The sequence below is a fragment of the Chelonoidis abingdonii genome, chromosome 7 (assembly GCF_003597395.2).
Source record: "Chelonoidis abingdonii isolate Lonesome George chromosome 7, CheloAbing_2.0, whole genome shotgun sequence".
Lineage (NCBI taxonomy): Eukaryota > Metazoa > Chordata > Testudines > Testudinidae > Chelonoidis > Chelonoidis abingdonii.
The window spans coordinates 26720081-26742143 of record NC_133775.1 but is presented as its reverse complement, the minus strand read 5'-3'; the positions used below and the strand labels follow the sequence as shown (position 1 = coordinate 26742143).

Below are 22063 nucleotides of genomic sequence, written 5' to 3'. Positions count from 1 at the left end.
CCCCCCTGCTTCCTGTCCCCTGACTGTCCTCTCGACCCCATCCACATCCCCGGCCCCTTACAGGCCCCCCGGGACTCTTACTCCCAACCCTCCTTGTTCCCCATCTCCAGACCACCATTCTAGAACCTCTGCCCCATCCAACTGCCCCTCCTCCCTGACTGCCTTACCCAACCCCCCTGCTCCCTGCCCCCTTACCAGCAGCGGGAGCTCGCAGCCGCGATACCGACCAGAGCCAACTGCGCTCCCCACACTGCCCAGCGTGGCTGCGCAGGAGGGGGAACAGCAGGGGAAGGGCCAGGGACTAGGATCCCCAGCCGGGAGCTCAGGGGCTGGGCAGGACGAGCCCATGGGCCGGATGTGGCCCAAAGGCCGTAGTTTGCCCACATCTGGGTTAGACCCACTATGTCAATTCTACACTCCCAAGTAATTTCCCCTGTCCAGGGAGAGACCACTTTGACTAGTTTCCAAGCCCTTTCCATCCATGGAGCAGCACAACATGGTTGTAGCAGGTCAGGATATCAGATCAAAATTTGTTTGTTGTGGTTGCCTGTGCAATGAAAGTGCTTTCTGACACTGTTTATTTTAACAATATTCTTACACATTGATTATTATCTGTTAATAACCATGTGTGCACACACTACTAAATCCATGAGGGGATGTACTCCATTCACAGTGGACTCTTTTCCTGCTGTGTGACTTTTTGATAGTTTTGATTGGGTGGTAACGGAAATTAAGAAGTGAAATACACAGGAATGTTTTCAAAGTACTTTAGGGGATTAGCTAATTTGCCTGCTCTACTTGGAAAACCTCAACCCACATAACTCTCCAAGGAGAAAATAGAAAATATCTTATGAAATGCTTGATTTAGGAGATGAAGTAAGTACTAAATTCTGTGGAACGGATACTGATGGCATTATTTCCATTCTTGTTGTTCCTCCTTCCCAAGTAGTGTGGTAGGTGCAGGGAATGTAACAAATATATGCTCTTTCCAAGGCAATGAGGACTTGGAATTACCTTTTTAATTACTAAGCCCTGTTTCTTTCCATAAGGCTTTCCAAGGTTGCTGTTCCAGACAAAGATTAATTAATTTAAAATCAATAGAGAAATATCTGAGGAAAAAACACAAAACAATTAAGTACTTTGAAAAGGAAATGCTACTTTTGTTCTGAGATAAAGAGAGAGAGCAACAGAATCTTCAGATATAGAACTATATATACTGGCAGCTTTCAAACTTGCCTTTAAGCCTGAGCCTAACTAACTGATGGCAGGGAGTTCACAGACTTTTCCAAGCAAGCCTAAAGGGATTTGTACACCAGAGTTCAAATCTCTAATGAACAGCTCACCACAGCTCTAATTCTGACTCAGAAACATTACATTCTTAGTCAACAGGAAAACCCATGTACTGTAAATGGTGCTTTCTGCTTTTATGAATGGAGCCCTAGGAGATTTGTGGTTTGGGATTATAATGTAATATGCTTTTGAGACAACATGTAAATGATTAAGAACAGAACTGGTTCTGTGCTGATGGATTATCTACCTCTGGGTGCATTGTTTCTAACAGATCTTTGGTCTCTAAATCTACTGTAATAATAGCTAAATGCAAGAAGCTCAGGTCTTTATCATCAAGAGCACAAGCTATATTCCTCTCTGTTTGCTTAAATAGTAACATTATTGCCTAAAGAATTTGCTTATTAATATTAAGGTTCCCTTAGAATTCTGAAGTATAACCAGTGGCATTATTGATCCTATCTAAGGATTAATTATTATTATTTATTATTTATTAGATTGATGACTGTACATGAAAAGGAGTGGGTCAGAAGTTTGCTAGATTGGGTTATGGAAGAAAGGACATTTTAAACCTTTGTAAGGCAAGCTGAAAGCTGAAGATAATTTCCACAATTTCACATCTTCTTCTTTCTTCTTTCTAATACTCGTAATCTTTTAGAACCACAGCCATTTTAACTAAAACTGTGCCACAGATTAGATCAAAGCATACAAGCTTGAAGAAATTTATTTTGTAAGGACAATTTAAACTTTTTAATATAAAAATGAGACTACAGACTTTAAGGGGAGAAAATATATACACACACCCACAACTGTATGCTTGAAAGAGGCAAATACAAAAATAAGCTCCAGTGATAAAAAGTATAAAAATGAGAGAAAATGTTTTAGTTTTTTTAATGCAGTCTTATAGCTTTAATCTCTATGCAATAGAAATAATGTAAAATGAAAACATGCTTTGCACACAGTTTATTGCAGGTGCGTTTTTGATTAATACATAATGTTAGCAAAGAATGAAGTCTACCTCTGTGTGGAGATCTCATGCAGTGCCTCCCACACATTTGAAGCTGCCCCTTAAGTACTGTGTAAGAGGGAGAAAGGCCCCTGACACAGCCCGCCATGACTTCAGTGGGGCAGGATGAAGCCCTCTACTCCCACGCACTGCAGAGAAGAGTTCTGCAGTAGCTCCCCAGTAAGCTGCTGAGGAGGGGTTTCCAGGGATGGGCCAAGAACAGAGCCACAACAGCTGGGCTTATGCAGATCCAGCATCTGGAAGCCACTGAGTAGATGATACAAAGAAGAATCAATTGCTTTTGGATGAGCAGCCATCACAGGGCCCCTTTCAATATCCTACTCACCCATCCCTGACATCTTTCCTTCACAAACGGCCTGTTTAGTGGTGCAGCAAAGGTTGAATTTCAGCCATAATGAGAATTAATTCAATCAAAATGTCCCCTAGTAACAGTACTTGCAACCCAACAAGACATGCAGAGATACGCAAGTCTGATTTGACTCGTATCATAAGCATAAATTCCAAATTCTGAACCTTAGCGTCCAAAATGTGGGTGCCTAGCATGAAACCTCCAAGCTTAATTACCAGTTTGGATCTGATATCGCTGCCACCAGCCAAAAGTTCCAGTGTTTTGGCTCACTCTGATCTCCCCAAAACTTTCCCTGGGGGACCCCAAGACTCAGAGGCCCTGAGTCTCACACCAAAGGGAAAACAACCTCCTCCCCTTGTCTCCTCTTTATCTCATCCCCCGCTCCCCCTCCCTGGGTTGTCCTGGGCGATACTGTACTTAAACTCCTTGAATGCAAAACAGAGAAGGGCAATTTACCTTCCCCCTCCTTCTTCCCCTGAGGCTATGCAGATTCAAACCTAGTCAAGCTAACACAAAGAGATTTCCCCTCCCTTCGTTCCTTAGCCTTAACCAGAGAAAAACTCAAACAGGTTTTAAAAAGAAAGCTTTATATAAAAAAGAAAGAAAAAGACATAAAATATTCTCTGTATCAGGTTGACAATACAGGGTCAATTGCTTAAAAGAAAAAAATGAATAAACAGCCTTATTAAAGTTATCCAATTTAAAACATTCCAGCAAACTACACACATGTAAATACAAAAAAACAATAAAAGCCTATTGTCTTATACCTGTACTTACAACTGGGAAACAGAAGATTAGAAGCTTGAAGATAGAAAGATCCCTCTCATAGCTGAGAGACAGACCGGAGAACAGAGAGAGCAGACAAAGGGGACACACACCCAAACATTCCCTCCCTGAGCTTTGAAAATCCGGTTTCCTGATTGGTCCTCTGGTCAGGTGTTTGGTTCCCTTTGTTAACCTTTTACAGGTGAAAGAAACATTAACCCTTAGCTATCTGTTTATGACAACTCGACTCTCCGGTTACACCTATGTAACTCCATTGATATGAACCTGGCATACCAGAGCAGAGAACTGGGTTCTGAAAGTATTATAAGAAATAGTATTAACATATTAGGTATACAATTCAGTTTAACAATGGTATCTATCAATGCAGTCATTACCTCTGTGATCACAAAATACATACATGATCTCTGACAATGGGGCCTTGAGACTAGAAGATATCCAAAACTGGACACTATAAAATGATCTCTCTAACTTTTTATCCAGATATTGCAGTGCTGTGTTGTAAGGAGGACATTATTACTGTGTTCTTCCATTTTTACTCCTCTAATGTGTTTTCAGGGACACTGAAGGGACTTGGCTCAGATTCAGGCTCTAATTTCTTGAAACAATTGGTAATTGTGGTGGTTGTAACTACAGAAATAGCTTATAAGATGAGCCCTGCAATTTCTAGATTGTTCTTGTAAACTGGGTCTGGAAAGTACAGACTGAAATTACTTCCTGGGAAAGGTATCTCATAAATGCAGAGTTCTTTTTCAGGTGCTCCTATACAGGAATAGAATGCCAACTGTAAGAACATAAGAACGGTCCAACTGGGTCATACCAATGGTCCATTTATCCCAGTATCCTGTCTTCTGACAGTTGCTGGTGCCAGATGCTTCAGAGGGAATTAACAGAACAAGGCTATTATCTATTGATCCAAGTCTTCTTGTGCAGTCCCAGACTGGTAGTCAGAGGCTTAGGAACACCCAGAGCGTGGAATTGCATCCCTGACCATCTTGGCTTATAACCATTGATGGTTCTGCCTTCTATGGAACTTATCTAATTCCTTTTTTGAACCTAGTTATGCTTTTGCCCTTCCCTTCATCTCCTGGCAACTAGTTCCACTGGTAGACCGTGTGTTGTGTTAAGAGGTGCTTCCTTATGTTTGTTTTAAACTTGCTGACTATTAATTTCATTGGATGGCTCCTGGATCTTGTGTTTATGTGATGGGGTAAATATAACACTTTCTTATTCACTTTCTTCACATCATTCATAATTTTATAGACCTCTATTCTGTCCCCCCTTAATGATCTCTTTTCTAAACTGAACAGTCCCAGTCTTTTTAATCTCTCATTGTATGAAAGCTGTTCCATACTCCTAATATTTTTTGTTGCCCTTCTCTGTACTTTTTTTCCAATTCTTAGAGAGAGAGAGAGAGAGAGAGATGGGTCCACCAGAACTGCATACAGTATTCAAGGTGTGGGCGTACAATAGATTTATATAGAGGCATTATGATATTTTCTGTCTTATCTATCCCTTTCCTAATAGTTCATGACCTTCTGTTCACTTTTTGGCTGCTGCTGCCCATTGAGCAGATGTTTTCAGAGAACTATCCACAACGATGCCACCATATCTTTTTTGAGTGATAACAGCTAATTTAGACTCCATTCTTTTGTATGTATACTTGGAATTATGTTTGCCAATGTCACTTATCAATATTGAATTTCATCTGCCATTTTATCACCCAGTCTAGTTAGAGCCCTTTGTAACTCTTTGCAGTCAGCTTTGGACTATCTTGAGTGTTTTTGTATCATCTGCAGATTTTCATACCATTTGCCAAATGTTGAACAAGATCTTTGGGGACACTGTCCCCATCCCTGTTTACCTCTTTCCATTGTGAACATTGACCATTTATTCCTACACTTTGTTTCCTATCTTTTAACCAGTTACTAATCCATGACAGGACCTTCCCTCTTATCCCATGACTGCTTACTTTGCTTAAAAACCTTTGATGAGGGACCATGTCAAAGAGTGTCTGATAGCACACGTACACTATGTCTACGTGATCACTCTTGTCTACATATTTGTTGACCTCCCTCAAAGATTTCTAATGGATTGGTGAGGTATGATTTCCCTTTACAAAAGCTGTGGTGACTCTTTCCCAACTTATTGGGTTTATGTGTCTTATAATTCAGTTCTTTACTATAGCTTCAACCAGTTTGCCTGGTACTGAAGTTAGGTTTACTGATCTGTAACTGCCAGAATCACCTCTGGAGTCTTTTTTTCAAAAATCGGCATTACATTAGCTATCTGCCAGTTACCTGGTACAGAAGCTGAAAAGCAATAGGTAACATACCATAGTATGTGTGAATCATACATCGTTCAATAGAAATAGTCTAATAATTGCAGTGATTGATTAACCATAGGATTTTTGAACATCATGTGTATAAATGAATGGGTAAATGAATAAAATATACAGATTGCAGTTGCACAATTCAGAAGAATGACGTGAATGATGAAAGCAGGCTACCAGTAGATTAATGCTTTTCATTAAGGAACTGCCTGCATATTCATTAGCGCTGGTCAATTACTTTAAAAAAATATGCATCAGATAATTTATTTGATGAATTTTGCTGTTATTTGTCAAATTATTTATTCAACAAAAATGGGCAAATGAACTGAATGGTGCATTCATCAAATAGTATCTGACAGTTCTCGTACTAGTTCTGTGCATTTGCGACTGATTCAGGATTAGTAATATTGCTGTAATCAATGCAAAAGACGTTCTAGACAAAACTATTACTGCACTGGTTCCCGTGTACTAACAACTTTCCCACGCTTAATGCTTTAATCTGGATTGTTCTGATTGATCACATCTTTCTTGTTGAAAATAGGTTCAGCAGAAAATATATTTCTCAGCCCTCAGATATCAGGCAGATTTACCACTCAGCCACTCCAGTTTTACAGTGTAACTCCTCTGAAATCAGTGGAGTTCCACTAGTTTAAAAAGCAACAACAACAACTGGACTAATGGAATGGTGAATCAGACCTATTGTCTCTTCAGGTTTTGGTATGGATGCTTATATTATTATTTCTGTTCTAACTGTGAAGTTCATGGCCAGTATTCTTGATAGCCTACAATACGTTATTTAAAAGGTTCCTTGACCTCCTGCATCTGCCAAAACAAACTTTACCACCAACTCACACTTTTCAGCTAGTGTTTATGCTCCTTAGAGTTTTAACTTTCCTGGAGGTTAATACACTGTGGTAGATACCTATTTACATTCCTTACACAGGTGTGTATTGTTTGATCTCTTGTGTTTAGAGCGCATCTTCCATAAGCCATTTTAACCACTTGTTTTATATCAACTCTTGTTATTAAGTCTGCCTTTTAGTGGAAATTAATTTCCTTCAAGGATTTTCTATGAGTTTATTATTCTTCAGAAAAGTAAGTGTTAATAGTCATCTTTTCACCTTTCACTCCATTACTTTGGATGAAGTGGAAAAAATTGTAACACAATGGTAGTTGATTTAAAGATCAAGGCTTCAGTCATGATTGAAATACAGTAGTTCAGACTGCGGTGTTATTCAGCAACCCATAGACCCCGCTGTGCTAAATAATCACAAAAGCTGAGGACACCTACCTTATGCCATGGACACCAATCAGATGCAGCCTCCAGACTATAGTTCCCTAATCTTACTAGTGTTGGAAGGGTAACTGTTTTCTCATGGAGGCACTGGTATGTGTGCATGAGAAGAAGACCCAACTTTGCACACGTCTTCCCCCAAATCATCCTTAATACAGCTGTTCCCAAACACCTGTAAATAATTTGGAGAAAGAGGCTATAACACCAATTTCCACCAGAAGGGAATGCCCTCCTATTAAGTTGTTACATGGAGAACAAACATCAAACTCTGATAGCTGGATGCTCCAGGGGAAGGGGAAGGTGGTGCCACAGATTTAAAAAAAAAATGTTTACCAATCCCAAATATGGTGACCAGCTTCACCCTGGATGGAGCATGTGAGGGACAATCAATCCAAATGAGCTCTGCCATAGAAGCAATTGCCACACAAAGTCCAATCTTCAACTTCACTTATCAGAGTTAAAAGGTTCTTTCTCAGCTCTTTCTAGCATGGGTGCAGAGCACTTTCAGGTTGTTAGCAGTGGTATAAGAAAGGCCCCAACTCCCACTGGCAGCCCCTTTTTAGTTTCTGCCAGCATGTGGCGGGCCCACTGCCACCTTCTCCAGCCCTATGCTCACTCATGGTAGCTGGAGGAACATTCAACTCACCAAAGTAAAATTTCCTCCATCATCGGAAAACAACCAAGGACAGAAAGAAGGAGAAGAATACAGGCCACGTGCAAGCTACCCTTGCAGACTACATGACACCATCCCACTAGGGTTGCCAGATGTCTGTTTTTCTACTGGAACACTCAGTTGAAAAGGGATTCTGGTAGCTCCAATCAGCACCACCAACTGGGCCATTAAAAGTCTGATTGGTAGTGCTGCATGTCTAAGACAGGCTAGTCCCTACCTGTCCTGGCACCGCACTGCACCCTGGAAACGTCCAGCAGGTCCAGCTCCACGGGATGCCACACACGGCCACCGCCCCAAACACTGACTCCGCACTCCCATTGGCTGGAACCCTAGCCAATGGGAGCGGAGGAGTGGTGCCTGTGGGCGAGAGCAGTGTGCGGAGCCTCCTACCCCACCGCTGCCCAGCCTAAGAGTTGGACCTGCTGGCCACTTCCGGGGTGCAGTGCCAGGACAAGCAGGGAGCCTGCCTTAGCCCCACTGCGTCACTGACTAGGAGCTACCTGAGGTAAGACTGTGCCCTATCCCTGAGCACCCCCAAACCTGGCAACCCCTCCTGCATCCCAAACCCCTCATCCTTGGCCCCAGCCCAGAGACCAGATCCCCTTCTGCACCCCAACCCACTGCCTCAACCTGCAGCCCCTCCCACATTCCAAATCCCTTGGCCCTACCCCCCAGCCTGGAGCCCCCATCCTTCACCCCAAACCCCACACCCCCTGTTAGAGCCCTCACCCCCTCCCACAGCCTAATGCCCTGCCCCAGCCCAGTGAAAGTGGGTGGGGGACAGCAAGCCACCAAGGGAGGGGGAATGTTGTGACTGGGGGCGGGGCCTCAGGGAAGAGGCAGGAACTCTGGGAAGGGGCAGGGCTAGGTTGTTCAGTTTTGTGCAGCTAGAAAGTTGGCCACCCTACATCCTACAGCCAGCCCAATCTCCCACATTTTCACTCAGCACCCTGTTTCTTTTCTTGCTATGGAAACCATATCCACATATATGTTCTACCTTCATGCTGCTTTTCACCGAAGCCACTGACATTTGGATGACTTCTCTTCTTACTTTTCTATCCCTTAAAATGCTATTGGAGCTACTTTACTTCGTCTCTCTTCAAAGTGCTCATTAAAAGGAATGCGTGGGTTTGCTTTAGACAATCTACGGAGAAGAGTGATGTCCTCTATACTTTTCCTAATGATGAGCTATGATTATTTCTATGACACTACCATCAATGGGTGAATACTATGTAAAAATATTCATAAGCATAAGTTTTTATTCAAATGGGAATTTGCTTCCACTCTACTACTTCGATTCATCTTTCACAAACATTTACAGGAGGGAATTTTTATTCACAAAAATGATTGCAGAAAAAATGTTACAAATACTCCCATGACCACAGATTCATAGGAGTATTCTCCTTGGCAGTGTCACATGGCCATCTGCTGAAAGCTCTTTGGATCTGAGTCACCCAACCTGGGATCAGAAACAACACCATGTGATTTAAGTGACCAGTCATACAGATGAAGTAGCGGATATTCAGGGGACAGGTCATAACAAATAGTTGGTGAGCAATCCATACGTCAAAATGTGTTTGATAAATAATACACCAAATAATGAACAAATCCGGTTTTTTAAAAAAGCCAGTTTCCCTGTGCATCACAGCAGCCTTCGGTGCACCTGTCTGCTATATATTCACACATACATCCTGTATTTGTAGGCTCCCAATGGACTTGAGTATCCCCAGGTGTCATGCTGCTGATGACTCTGCCCCAGACCTCCCAGTTGCCTGCACACCCCCAAATGCCGACCATGCCTGGGGTTCTGGAGCAGGGCCAAACCCTGTGTAGCCAGCTCTACACCAGTTAAGGATGCCCTTGTGCAAAGGAAATCTTCAGGCACTGCTGACTTGGAGCAGCGACTTCAGCACCACCACCATGTCAATATCCTCGTTTCCCTTGTGGAAGGACTGACCTGGCATTGGCACTTAACTCCAGGAGGGGGTTCATAGCTTATGTGGAATCTTATGTGGAAAGACATGCCTCACTCCCTTTGAAGGACAGGTGTTAGGCCACACTCCCCTCCTCAGCATTTCCTATTAGCTAACTTAGGTGGTTCACTGCTCAGCTAACTGGCTTTTGTCTTAGGTGTCGTCTAACTCTTCCTATGGATCATATAGGCAGCATGGATGCCTAACTCAGCGCTGCAGATTCCACTAGGCAGCAGGGCCCTTAAGCATTAGGCAGGACAATACTGAAAGTCCTTTTTGTGGATCTAGCCCCCTGCAATCCATTGACAAACTGCATTGAATCTAGAGTGCTTCAGAGAACAGAAGCTAGGCACTCCCCCGAGAAATGCAGAAAACCACTTATTTACTTATTGAGGCCTCCCTAAAAGGGTTCTCAGAAATGTTGACAACTACTCGCTTATCAAATTGCTAAATCCACAGCTTGAGGTGTTTAAAAAAGATTATGAAATATTCATAGCTACACAACTTTATGAGAAGATGTCATAATTATTGAGACAGGGTCTGAAATGAACTCAACCAGCACATATTCACACTTTTAAATAAGCGAAGTTACTTAAACAATTAGAGTCACAAAATCTAGCATGAACCTCTGCAGACCTTTCCTTTATTCTAAACAAATTCTTAATTTTTTTCCTACATTTTCCACTGCTGCGTAAGGTTACTATTGTCTAAGTAAAGCATGTAAGAAGTTGTATTCATTTGGGAGATGATAATGAGAGAAATCAGACAGGAAACAAAACCCAGACTGTTTGACTGCCAGCTTGTGTGCAATTTTATGCAATTAATATGGCATACATTTTCAATTTGAAGCTTGAACTGTTATATTGTTAGCAACTTAACTCTGTTCTACCCTTCAGAAATAATGTCCCACTAACAGTTGTCGTTTTGCCCATCCATTAGTCAGGTAGCCAGACAAATCTCTCTCTCTCTCTCTCTTCATGGCAGAATTCAGACCATTGTAGACTCGTTAATTCCACCACCGATAATAAGGGTCATTGAAGGAAATGATACAGATACAACTGTGCTGAACATCAGACATTGTTTGAAGGAGCCAAATTCAATCTGATGTATGTAAAAAATTCAAGTATATGCCTAAGAGAGCAGCAGGAGAAATTTTCTCATTCTTTTTTGTGAGATCTGACATCAGCATATAGATGGTTTCATCAGTTATTGAGACTGAGACCGAGAAAGGAAAAAGAATGATTTGGGGGCTTCATTTTTGAAGTTTGAATGTGGAGAGCTCAGACTGAATCAGAACTAGTACGTCTGAATCTTTAGAATTAGCTGCTGCTTTATTGTACTAGCTCTGCTTTGTAATGACGGAGAGCCTTACAGTCTGGAACTAAAAGGACTTTAATATCTTGTGAAAAGCTAAACTGTGTCTTCAGTGTTCTTAGACCAGAATAACATTTATGAAAGTACATATTCCTTTCTCTTCGGTAAATACATTTATACTTGAAATAGCTTCAAAAGGCTTAGCTTCAGATTAAACTATTACTGCTCTATTTATAAAGGGTTAAGGTTAGATAGTCCTGAGCAATTTCATTTTAACAGTTATTCTGATGCTCTTGCTTATAAAAAAGCATCTGGCAGAAACCTACTGCATATATTTTTGCTTTACAAAAAAATAAGTATTCTCTTGGTTGCAAAATCTGAAAGCTGTAACACAAACTGATGGAGAAAATGATGGCAAATCTCCTTGCTCAGTAAGCTCTCAGTTCTGTCACATTGAGTAGTACCCTTTCTCCTTATGTAGTCAGAGTGATTTAGTAAGGGCTACTTATGGAGTAAGCTGCTACTCAACATAAGTATGGATAGCAGAATCAGGCAGTTACTTTGCATGCTTTAATACATTTTATGCATTGTAACATTCAGCACTCAACAAAAATAATTAGCATTTGATGCTAAATACAGAAGTGTTTCATATAATGCGAAGCAGAAACATAACATTTGCTCCAGGGGATAACATTGTTATTCTGCCACTATAAAATACTCCATTTTTAACATTTTAACAGTGGAATTAAAGATCATTTTTAAATTTAGTAGTTGCTAAGCAATATGCTGTTAGCAGGACTCCAACAGCTTGGAACATTTAGCATTTTAAAACCTATGTTATCATCTTTATATGATTACACAATTTGCAAAATACAGTTAGAGATCAACAAGGAAGTTTGTAATTTGCTTAGACGACAACATAGTTCTATTACTCAGTACTTTTCTGAGTCCTTGCAGTGGCACGTTTTCTGTACCCAGACTCAGGAGCACCACACACCATGGTTGTTGAACTGTCTCCCTATATCACCAGTTCCCAGAAAATTTCAGAGTCCAATTTCATGTTGTTAATGGAAGAGTAGGAGAGCAGAGACAGGGAAGCAATGACACCCAGGCTTCTGAGGGAGCCATCCTAACTCAGGGCTGAGGTAGACTAGCAAGTAGAGTGGAACCATTTCAAATAGATTTCTTCATGATCATGGAATAACTGTGGCTGGAGGGGTATACCTTTTCTGATTCTTTTGGCAAACAAACCCCATCTCATGACAAGCTGATTAGTTGAGACCTCTGTGGGTTTCTTGGAATTTGCATATTTTTTAATCCTATGAGTTTTTCTCCAGGAGGGCATCATCCAGACCATAACATAAATGTATGAGGGCCGTATTTAAACTGTAGGGTGAGTTATGCATCTGCTGGGGCTCAGAGTAGTGTCTTTCTTACCTGTAAATCTTTTGATACTCCACTATTCCTCCAGAAAACACTTAGGTAAAATTCTGGCACCACTAAAATCATGGACTTCACTAGGGGCAGGATTTTATCTCAGATTTCGGAATCATCCTGTCCTGCATATGGAGGATCCTACAAAGAAGAGTGTGTTTGGACAAATCAAAATGTAGCACTTCTATTACTGTATGACAACAAAATGCATTCAAAGCCAGCTATCTAATGCCTGGAAGGTGCCAATAAAAGATGCTCCTTGAGTTTCCTTAGCTGTGTACCCCATAAGGAGCTGTCTGATATCTTTCAGACCCATCATGGATCCTAACATAAAAGCCAGCATTCCAGGATGTCATTTGGATTTCTGACTCTTGCTGGAGGAATCTGGGATTACATTGGTTCATATCCGTAGTTGTCTCCCTCTATAACATACATTACAGCTAATTTTCCTTTTTCAATGGCTTTTCATTTACACGTGCCTACACTTTTTTTTGTTGTTCCACATACAAAACTGTAGAATCACAATATACCAATTTACATAAATGCTCCTAGAAGGTAAGATAGGTCTGGCTAAATACTCTTTTGTAAATGCATTTAGAAACAGGTAATGTGCTGCAGATGATGTGGTAGGGGTGGTTCCTCTATATTCTTTGGCCAACCACTTATGTCATTGAACTTCATAAGACACTACTGAAAAGTCAGAGTAATTTCAAAAACTGTACTTGCAAAGCACCCAGTCCTCCAAGTTGCTGAGCCCTTCAGTTCCCATTAAAATCACTGAGAGTAGGGGCAGCTCAGCACCTTGCAGACTTGGACTCTACATCAGAAGCTTTTAATTTGTGTGCCTGATGTTAAGGGAGGAAAGTGGAATAATAAGAATTCAGTTTGCCACTTGCCCAGCAGCACCTGGTTTTTATGAGTGTACATTGCAGTTTCCGCTGTTTTTTGTGGGGGAATGCAGTTTCCAGACCTGATATATCTCTAAAGGACATTACAGTTCCCCTTTCCCCCATTAGATCATATGGTGTTAGAACAGCAGACCAAAAACAAATACATACTTCACAGAACCCCCGTCAGGACACGCAACGATTTCTCAAGCCGTTCAGCCGTTGTTATATTGAAAACAAACTTTATAACAAGACATACTGTAAATTCTTTCCTTACTTGGGAAAAGTGTGGCTCCTTGGGGGCAATTGCAAATATTTTGTTATCACCTACTCTTGGGTCGTCTAACAGGCAAAGCTGCAGTCCAAGAAGTTTCTTGCTATGGTTTGAAAAATTTGCATACAAGTCACTGTTTTGAGCATTCTCACTTTATTATACACACTGCAAATGTAATTGGCTCATTATTTTTTATGTACAAAGTGCTTGGAAATGTTAGAACATGGGGTAAAAACCTACTTAGGATTTTAATAACTCTTGCAAAATACCCTGTATTTCAGAAGTAAAGCTCATTGTCATTACCATGTAACACAACCTCCTAGGAGGCTACTTGAGACAATAACTGACAGGAGACTCCAGTGAAGCCAACGTTAGCCTCACCCATTCCCTTGATACATACAGATTATTCCCATTAGAATTACTTGAAGAATCAAATTATTAGAATTAATGGTTATTACATTAGTGCAGAGGGCCAAATCCCAGTACCTTGCTCAATAGACAGAGTAAATGGTCTGTGTAGGGGAATCCCATTTGGATCCAGGGAAACTGAATCTTCCCTCACTGGTACACCCCTTTGCCAGTTACTCCCTGTGGGCTGCGCCATTCCTCACCTTTCAGAACATTTTTGTCCATGGGCAAGGAATAATAGGATTTGGTCCACAGGCCCTGCTACAAAACCCACTGAAGTCAGTGAAAAAGGCTCTCCTTTGGCATTGGTGTGTTTTGGAACAGGCCCATAGAATGGAAACTAGGCCACATGTTTTGTATCATGACTCAAAGGTTTCCAATCTTATGCCACTTTATAGAGAAATTATAGTGAGTATTCTCTCTGTGTACAGTATTTGGATCACATTTTACCTTACTTTCTAGACAGTATTTTAACAAATACATTAGATTGGCTATGCAAACTACAGTGTATATACCAAGTTACTTGATCTATTATTCACCAGCAAATATATGATAAAAAGGAACTGCATATAATTATCACAACTACTGACTTACTTATAATTAACTTTGAAAAATTGCTGGTTTAGGAGATATTATAGATTACAATTTTAAATGTAAGTAGCTTCAGAAAATCTCTCATGATCTATGCAAGTGCAAGGTATTCAATGAAGAATTAATTCCCTAAACTACTAATCATCTCTCTCTCCTGTCTTATCACATTGTAAATACATTATTACTGTATTAAAGCGAGCTAATTAAAGCAATGCCTGCATTTAACAACATACCTAATACCCCCTAACATAATCAACAATGTTCTGAGACCATACACAGCAAATGTTAGAAAATTAAACTGAAACTTTAATAGTGATGCTGCACTTTTATTTTTATTTTTATTTTTTTAAGGAAGAGAAGGGGAAAAATAATACACAATCATTCTGGAGAAACAAGTGAGGGAGGTATTAATTCTATTCAGTCTACAGCTGTAATCCCACAAGCATCTACAAATAGAATCTGGAAGACATCCAGCTGAAACTTGCTTAATTTATTAACATTTTTAATAGATGTGGATGTTAAATGCTGCAAACCAAAATAAGAAATTTTAAAAAGGAAGACCGCAAACCCATACATCTTGTAAGAGGAATGTACTAGAAACTTAAACATGAAAGCTCAGTGAAGCCTAGCCAAGCAACCAAATTGAGCATCATTTGCAAAACCTCTTTTTTAGTTCTTTTTTCTGTTTCAACCACAACTAAAGCACCATAATCATAAAACAGGTCCAAAAAATCACTAAAAAATGATTCCTCAGTCAAACAAACATAAATATAACACATACTATCCAGCAAGAAACCCTTCAACCAAAGTTATTTTTGAAATTCTTTGTGTAAACGTCTAAGTTTTTTACTCCGCTTGAAAGTTTACACACCTAAAGACCTCAGATTATATGCTGCTGTTAATAAAATTTGGCAACAAAAAGCAAGTTTTATCAATATAGAGTATAATGATAAATATACACACCCACAGAGGAAAAAAATTTGAGCAGGAAATCTAAGCAATTACCCAATGAAATCAATAAAAAACATTTGCAGGGTGCTGTCAGTGATACCGTTTAGGTGAGATAGAGTTACAGACCTGTTTGATCATGGTTTATTACAGGGCTCATAATTTTGTTTTTAATATAAGTGGATCAGAGAGAGGGTTTTTTGCCCCAACAACAGATTCTTTAGATTCCACACATACAGAAATCTTTATCTGACTTGTTTCATTTAAACACACAACTGATATTGCACATTAGTCTGAACTAAAAATGAAAGCATTTTTTCCCTCAGGTCAATTTGCTGGCATTTGGGGTGATTATTTACAAAGTATTTCGACACACTGCAATGTTAAAGCCAGAAGTTAGCTGTTATGAAAATATAAGGTAAGTTTCCCTTTTAACACAAATTCTACTGTCCATAACTCTAAATATAATCAGAGATTAAAGTGATCATTCCAAAAATAATGAATTTGCCTACTCAAAGATTTTTTTAATGGTTTGTAAAAAGAAAATTTTGGGCTAGATTCTGCCATCTTTTGCCAATGAGCAATGCCTTATTCCTCAAATAGTCCCACTGACATGAATGGGGCAGCTTGCAGAATAAACAAGCCCTACACAAGGTGAGTATGAAAATCTAGCCCTTTATAAAGAAGAGGTTAAAGACTGGTGGTAAGGGTTAAACGACTAATTTTCCATTCCTTTTGAAGCACCAGATCCTGCAGCCCTACTCAGGCAAAAACTGATTTCAGGAATTGTACCTGAATCAGAACTGAAAGATTTATCCCTGAGTAGAGAAATATAATAAATATATGAAGAAACCAAGTTCTCAGTGAGTCACTTTATCTGTGAAGAAATTGTACAATGAGGCTCAGTGTTTCTTTCTTTCTTTTCTTTTTCCTTCCCCAGGATTTTTACTTTGCATGCTGCTATGATTTTTCCATCAACTTGCTCTCTTTAAAACTGATTTATAGGGACCTTGAAAACCGTTTGTGCAGGAAAAGCTGAAGTGTACCACAGGGAACATTGAAAACAACTTACTGTTTGTGTTGCTTAGAAACACTCCTGCAGTTTCAATGCATTGCCCAAGATTTATAGTTAGGATTTAGAAATTGTTTGATTGATTACTTTCTCTTATCCCTCATCCTTCATAGCTTCATGTAGTGAGTTGGTTTTAATGAAGTTGAAAATTATTCATTTTCAGAGGAACAATGCTGAAAATATCTTCTCTCAGGAAGTCCTGCAATGACTGGGCTAAGAATGAATATGAAAGTAATGAGTGGTTTCATTTCCAAGACAACATACTGTAATTTGCTAGAGCGAGGGAGCTATACAATATGTTAGCAAAAATAAATCACAGCCAATCAATGTATAGAATATTAAGGCAGCAATATTCTGACCTGGAACTATGTGAAGCTATTTGTGTTGTAAAAGCAAAATCTTTTTATTTTTATTTTTATTTTTTTTGGAGAGAGTGCATTGTTTTACTGCTGGCCCCATTTTCTGATGAGGGAGTCATAAGATCCCTTTGATGCCATGCATATGTGCTGACCTAAGAGCATACTGTACATTTTTCCTGTTTTGGGGGGGAGAATACTTCATAACAGACATATGTTTTACCTTGGGGAATTACACTCACAGTAGATTTAAAATCAGATCATACAGCACTGCAGTACACCAGAGGAAACTTATATGAAGATTAAGAAAGCCAGTGTTTTAAATCCATCCAGTTTTACTCTTTTCTTATTCTACGACTGTGAGCATATTCTTGCAATAGTACTGCAGCACAACCTAAAGTACACACCATGTAACTGCAAAAAGTTAAATGCTCTCAGACCTTTGTGAAGCATTAATTTTTCAAAGGAGAGATTAGAGGAAGAAAATGACATAAGTCACCACATTGATTGCAATGTTTTTCTTTTTCCTAGGTCTTGTGCTCGGGGTGCTCTTGCTCTCCTGTTCCTTCTTGGGGCTACCTGGATCTTTGGGGTGCTCCATGTGGTCCAGGGCTCAGTGGCCACTGCATATCTTTTTACAATTTTCAATGCGTTTCAGGGGATGTTCATCTTCATATTTCTTTGTGTTTTATCTAGAAAAGTAAGTACCATCTTTCCTGTGGGAAATGTTTCATGTGAATATTCATATATAGCTACATAATCAGGAACCTAGTCCTGCAACCATTTACGCATATGAGTAGCTTTTTATGCATCTGAATTAGCTCTTTGAGGTCAGTGAGGGGCATTCACATATATGAAGTTAGTCATATGCAGAAGTGTTTACAGGATCATGCCCTCTGGCAGAAGTGGTGTAATCCTGACCCCACTGAAGATCATAGGTCTTTTGCCATTGAGGGGTCAGAATTTCATCCCAAATTCTTATCTTCTCAGATATTACTCTCAGGTTTAGGGTTTTAAAAACAATGCATTTCAATGTCAAAAATGATTACAATGCAACTACTCTATGAAATAATGTAAAAGGTTGAATAAATCTGGTCTTCATTCTTTTCAATTAGGATCTGAACTGGGGCTTACTGTTCACCTTCCAGTTCTGAGATTATGTAGTCTTTGGTGTCCTTTTCTAATGCCAAAACCAGTACCTCAATATTGAACACCTTTAAAACCAAGTAAAATGGAACACTGGCTTTATTAGTCGGTTAATAAATTGGTCACGTTTAATCCTATCTTTTCATTTCAGATCCAGGAAGAATATTATAGGTTGTTCAAAAATGTTCCTTGCTGTTTCAGCTGCTTAAGGTAAATGGAAGAAAAATATGTATGAGCAGTACAATGGAAGAAGGGAGGAAACTAGGCATTATTATTGTTATTTCAGAAAATGTAGCATTGTGAAAATATGAACTGACCTAGTGAACAGTTATCTCTCTCAACTCAATAGCCGTCTCTCCAGTATAGGCATTGTGCTTAAATGTGCACTCATGCACAGTGTTTATATTACACTGTGTGCAATCAGTATACATACACAGGAGAAGCTGAATTATTGTAAAACAAACATCATACCCAAGAAGAGAAAAGGAGTAGAATTCCTAAAGATGCTAGAGACTTTTAATCGTTTAGGGTTTATTTCTAATATTAGAAATATCTGCAGTTCATGAGAGAGAAAGAGGGAGAGAAAAAACCAACTGGCACAGCAGATTTTATTAATCACTTTGCTAGTGGAAACATGTCTGTTGCCTTTTTTGTGGTAATAAGATTCTTCACATAACGTTGTATATTACCATCTACAGGGAACGGGTGCCATTAAAGTGTTCATAGATACAGGTCTACTTCAACCCAAGCTTTTGTTCAATTTAAAGTAGATTTTTAAAATGTTTTGTGGTTTCATATAATTCTCTTCTCCCTCCCAAATATATATTAATCTTTTTTTTGACTTGTAAGGAATTCCTCTGAGGTCTGGTCTAATAAAATAACTTGGACTAGACATTTTGTAAGTCCAATTTCTTTTGTGAATATCTTCACAAGAATTTGGTGCTGATATTATTTAACCCTTGAAAGATTGATATCTACTACGTCCAGGATTGTGACTTGAGAAGGTTTAGGAAAAGAAATGTTTTCATGAGTTTGTCATCTGGTACACATTTTGAGGATCCTGACCTTATTTGTCAAATTAAAATGCAGGAGCATAAGTTACATGGGCAAATAAATGCAAGTGTAAATGCAAGGGTATGAGCCTTAGTTTCAGTGTAAAATATATTGTAAATATAGCAGATTCCTTTGCTTCCTTTATTACATGCAATAGTCTTCCATCCAGGCCCCAGATACTGCAAGCACTTACACATGTGTTTAACTTTAAGCATGTGATAATTCTATTGATGTCAATGGACCTACTCATGTACATTTTGCACGATTGGAGCCTAAACATGTTGCTTCAGCATTTCCAACGTTGTCCTCTTATAAGGTCTGCTGTCATGTCATCCTTTAAGTGCCTGGTCCTGTGAGGTGCAGAGACCCCTCAGTTCTCACTGCCTTCTCAGGAAGTGCCCCACACCTTAAAGAATCAGGCCCAGTACAATTACTGGTAGAGGGCTGTGTAAATATGTATCTGTTTATAAAATTCTACTACTGTCTTTTTTCTGTTGAAATAAAGAACACTTCTCAATAATTTTATTTATAACCAAGAAGGCTTTTTAGCAATGGTGAAATTTGCTTGGTTTTTGTCTATTTTCCTTACATACAAGTCTTTACTTACAGTACATTTCTCATGAAACATATTGTATGTTTCTGTCAAAATCTTCTTTGGAAAATTCAAGTGGCAATTTTCTTTTCATTTTTTTTTTCAGAGAGAAGTAATTACTGTCGGTCACCTGTATGTAAAATATGTTAATAAACTGAGCTGTTTTGTTTGATTCTTTCAACATATTTCCTTTAGTTCATTTAAAGAAATAAAGAAACAAGTTTTATAGCTAACATATTACTTGGCCTGAATGTTTTGCTGCATCTTTTTGCTAGCTGTATATTCTCCTTAAGCTGTGGGGATATACAGATACATATCACTTACATATGTGTTTTCATAGGAATACCTATTAACGCATCATCTGTTATCTCATATAGAAATGTGTAACCTGTGCTAAGGTTGTCTGGGCAAAGAAACACCTCTACTAACTGCATAGTGACTTCAGTATGCTCAGGGAGATTGAAAAAGTACCTTTGAACGAAAATATCCCACAAAGTGTTTACATTACAATGGACTTTATAATTAAAGAACATATTTTAGAGCAAAACTCTGCTGTCCAATCCATGAGTCGCATCTTTACTCTGATACTTTACTTTCCTCATAGATCCATGCTTGAAAGAGAAGATCTATCATGTGGCCCTTAGAGTTCTTAAATCTAAGGACCTTAATATATTTGTCCTCACTAAATATTGAGGATAAATATAATGGTACAGAGCACATCAATCACCTCATCAACACATGCCCCATCCCACACAAGTTTCTCATTTCCAATACTATTTCCAGAATAAGCCTGTCCCTCACCTTTAGGCATCTACCACTGTGAACATTTGAAATTGTCCCTCAGCCACACATTGAGGCAGCCAGTTTATCACTTCCTGACCAGCTCTGGTGGCCAGTCTGTTCTTCAGCTGCTCTGTGGTCTATACCAGTCTCTGTGGCAAGTACATACTCTTGCTTCTTGGGCTGAGAGTGGGAGAAGGGATTCAGCAACAGGTGGAAGATAGCTGTCATTGAATGAGCCAACAGGATAGGGAAGAGAGGAGATGGTTCCTGGCTTGGTGGAACTGTGAGCAGACAGGAGTCCTGAACCTGATTCAGTTCCCAAGGGATTCTGGCATAGCACTTTCTAGTTGCTCCCCAAATCTCTTGGAAGTTAGCTATTACCCAGGTTAAGCTACCTGAGTACTGATCATTTTCCTATGATTTAATTTGTTTAATTATGTTTAGATTCATGTGTTTCACTTGAGTAGTTTTGGCATGCAGTGGAATTAGTGTAGAGTATTCAGGTAACCAATGAATTTGTCATGACAGACTGACTTGATTTTTATTGAGCTCTTTGGAAGACTTTTCCATACTGGATAAAGATCTTGTATTTCTCATGGAGGTCCCAATCCTGCAACCTTAGGGACATGCATAAGTCTTTGTAGAATTGGACCCTTAGCAAATGAAGAATACTGTATACTACAATAGGTATAAAACCACACAGTCAAACTATGTTGCTTTATTTTTTGATGTGTACTAAATGGCAAAATAAAATCATGATAAAAAAACCGCATTAATCAATAATGAAATAATAATGAAACTAGCAAAGGTCCTGTAATATGACAGGGTGCAATCAATAAATCATGCACCACGTAAATATTCTGTATGTCAAATCATATTTCAGAGTCTGTGTGTTTTGTTGATGTACCTTTGTGGCTCTTCAGATGCAATTTAAGAAATGTTATTCTGGGTTCAGAGTAATTACAATAAAATTCATTTCTGTGTGCTTCCACCAAAACCAAAGCATAGAATGTAACTGACAGAAATATCCAAATGGAAAACACCACCTACACATTATCTATGGCTTTGCTAAGAAACTCATACTCCAGCGAGTTGTATAACATGAACTAACTGCAGTGCCAATGAGAAATCTGCATGACCTATTTGTCAGGCCAACTGATCACCAGTTGACTGATTTAAGCTTTTTTGAGATCTACAGATTAAGAGCTTTTGAAAGTGTGGCACATCAAAGTGGGTTCAGTGGTGGTGGTGGGGAATCAGTGAATGAGAGAGATAAAAATAAAATGTTAAGATTCAACTGAAATTATGCTGGATGGAAGAGAGGGATTGTTTCTACTAAACCAATGAAAGCTTATGTTCACTGTTATACTTGGAGATATGCTACAGAACATTATAAATAAGATCTAGGTTAAGAAAGACCTGTTCATTCTGTAAATAATTACTTCCCCTCCATTCCTGGCTGAATTGAAAGTGAATTTCAAAGAAGC

General features: G+C 39.2%; 1 protein-coding gene across 2 annotated transcripts in view; it reads left to right on the top strand.

Annotated features, from left to right (window-relative positions):
* ADGRL4 (adhesion G protein-coupled receptor L4) overlaps nt 1-21451 on the top strand; it is a 104675-nt gene extending 83224 nt beyond the window's left edge. The window contains exons 14-17 of one of the 2 annotated variants that reach the window (XM_032762897.2): nt 15901-15992; nt 17534-17702; nt 18300-18358; nt 19900-21451. In XM_032762897.2, the coding sequence (XP_032618788.1) occupies nt 15901-15992; nt 17534-17702; nt 18300-18358; nt 19900-19909 (330 nt within the window). In that variant the 3' untranslated portion in view covers nt 19910-21451. Of the gene's footprint in view, nt 1-15900; nt 15993-17533; nt 17703-18299 lie in introns of both variants that reach the window. The other variant, XM_032762898.2, reaches the window with a different exon arrangement.
* Nucleotides 21452-22063: the final 612 nt, after the last annotated feature.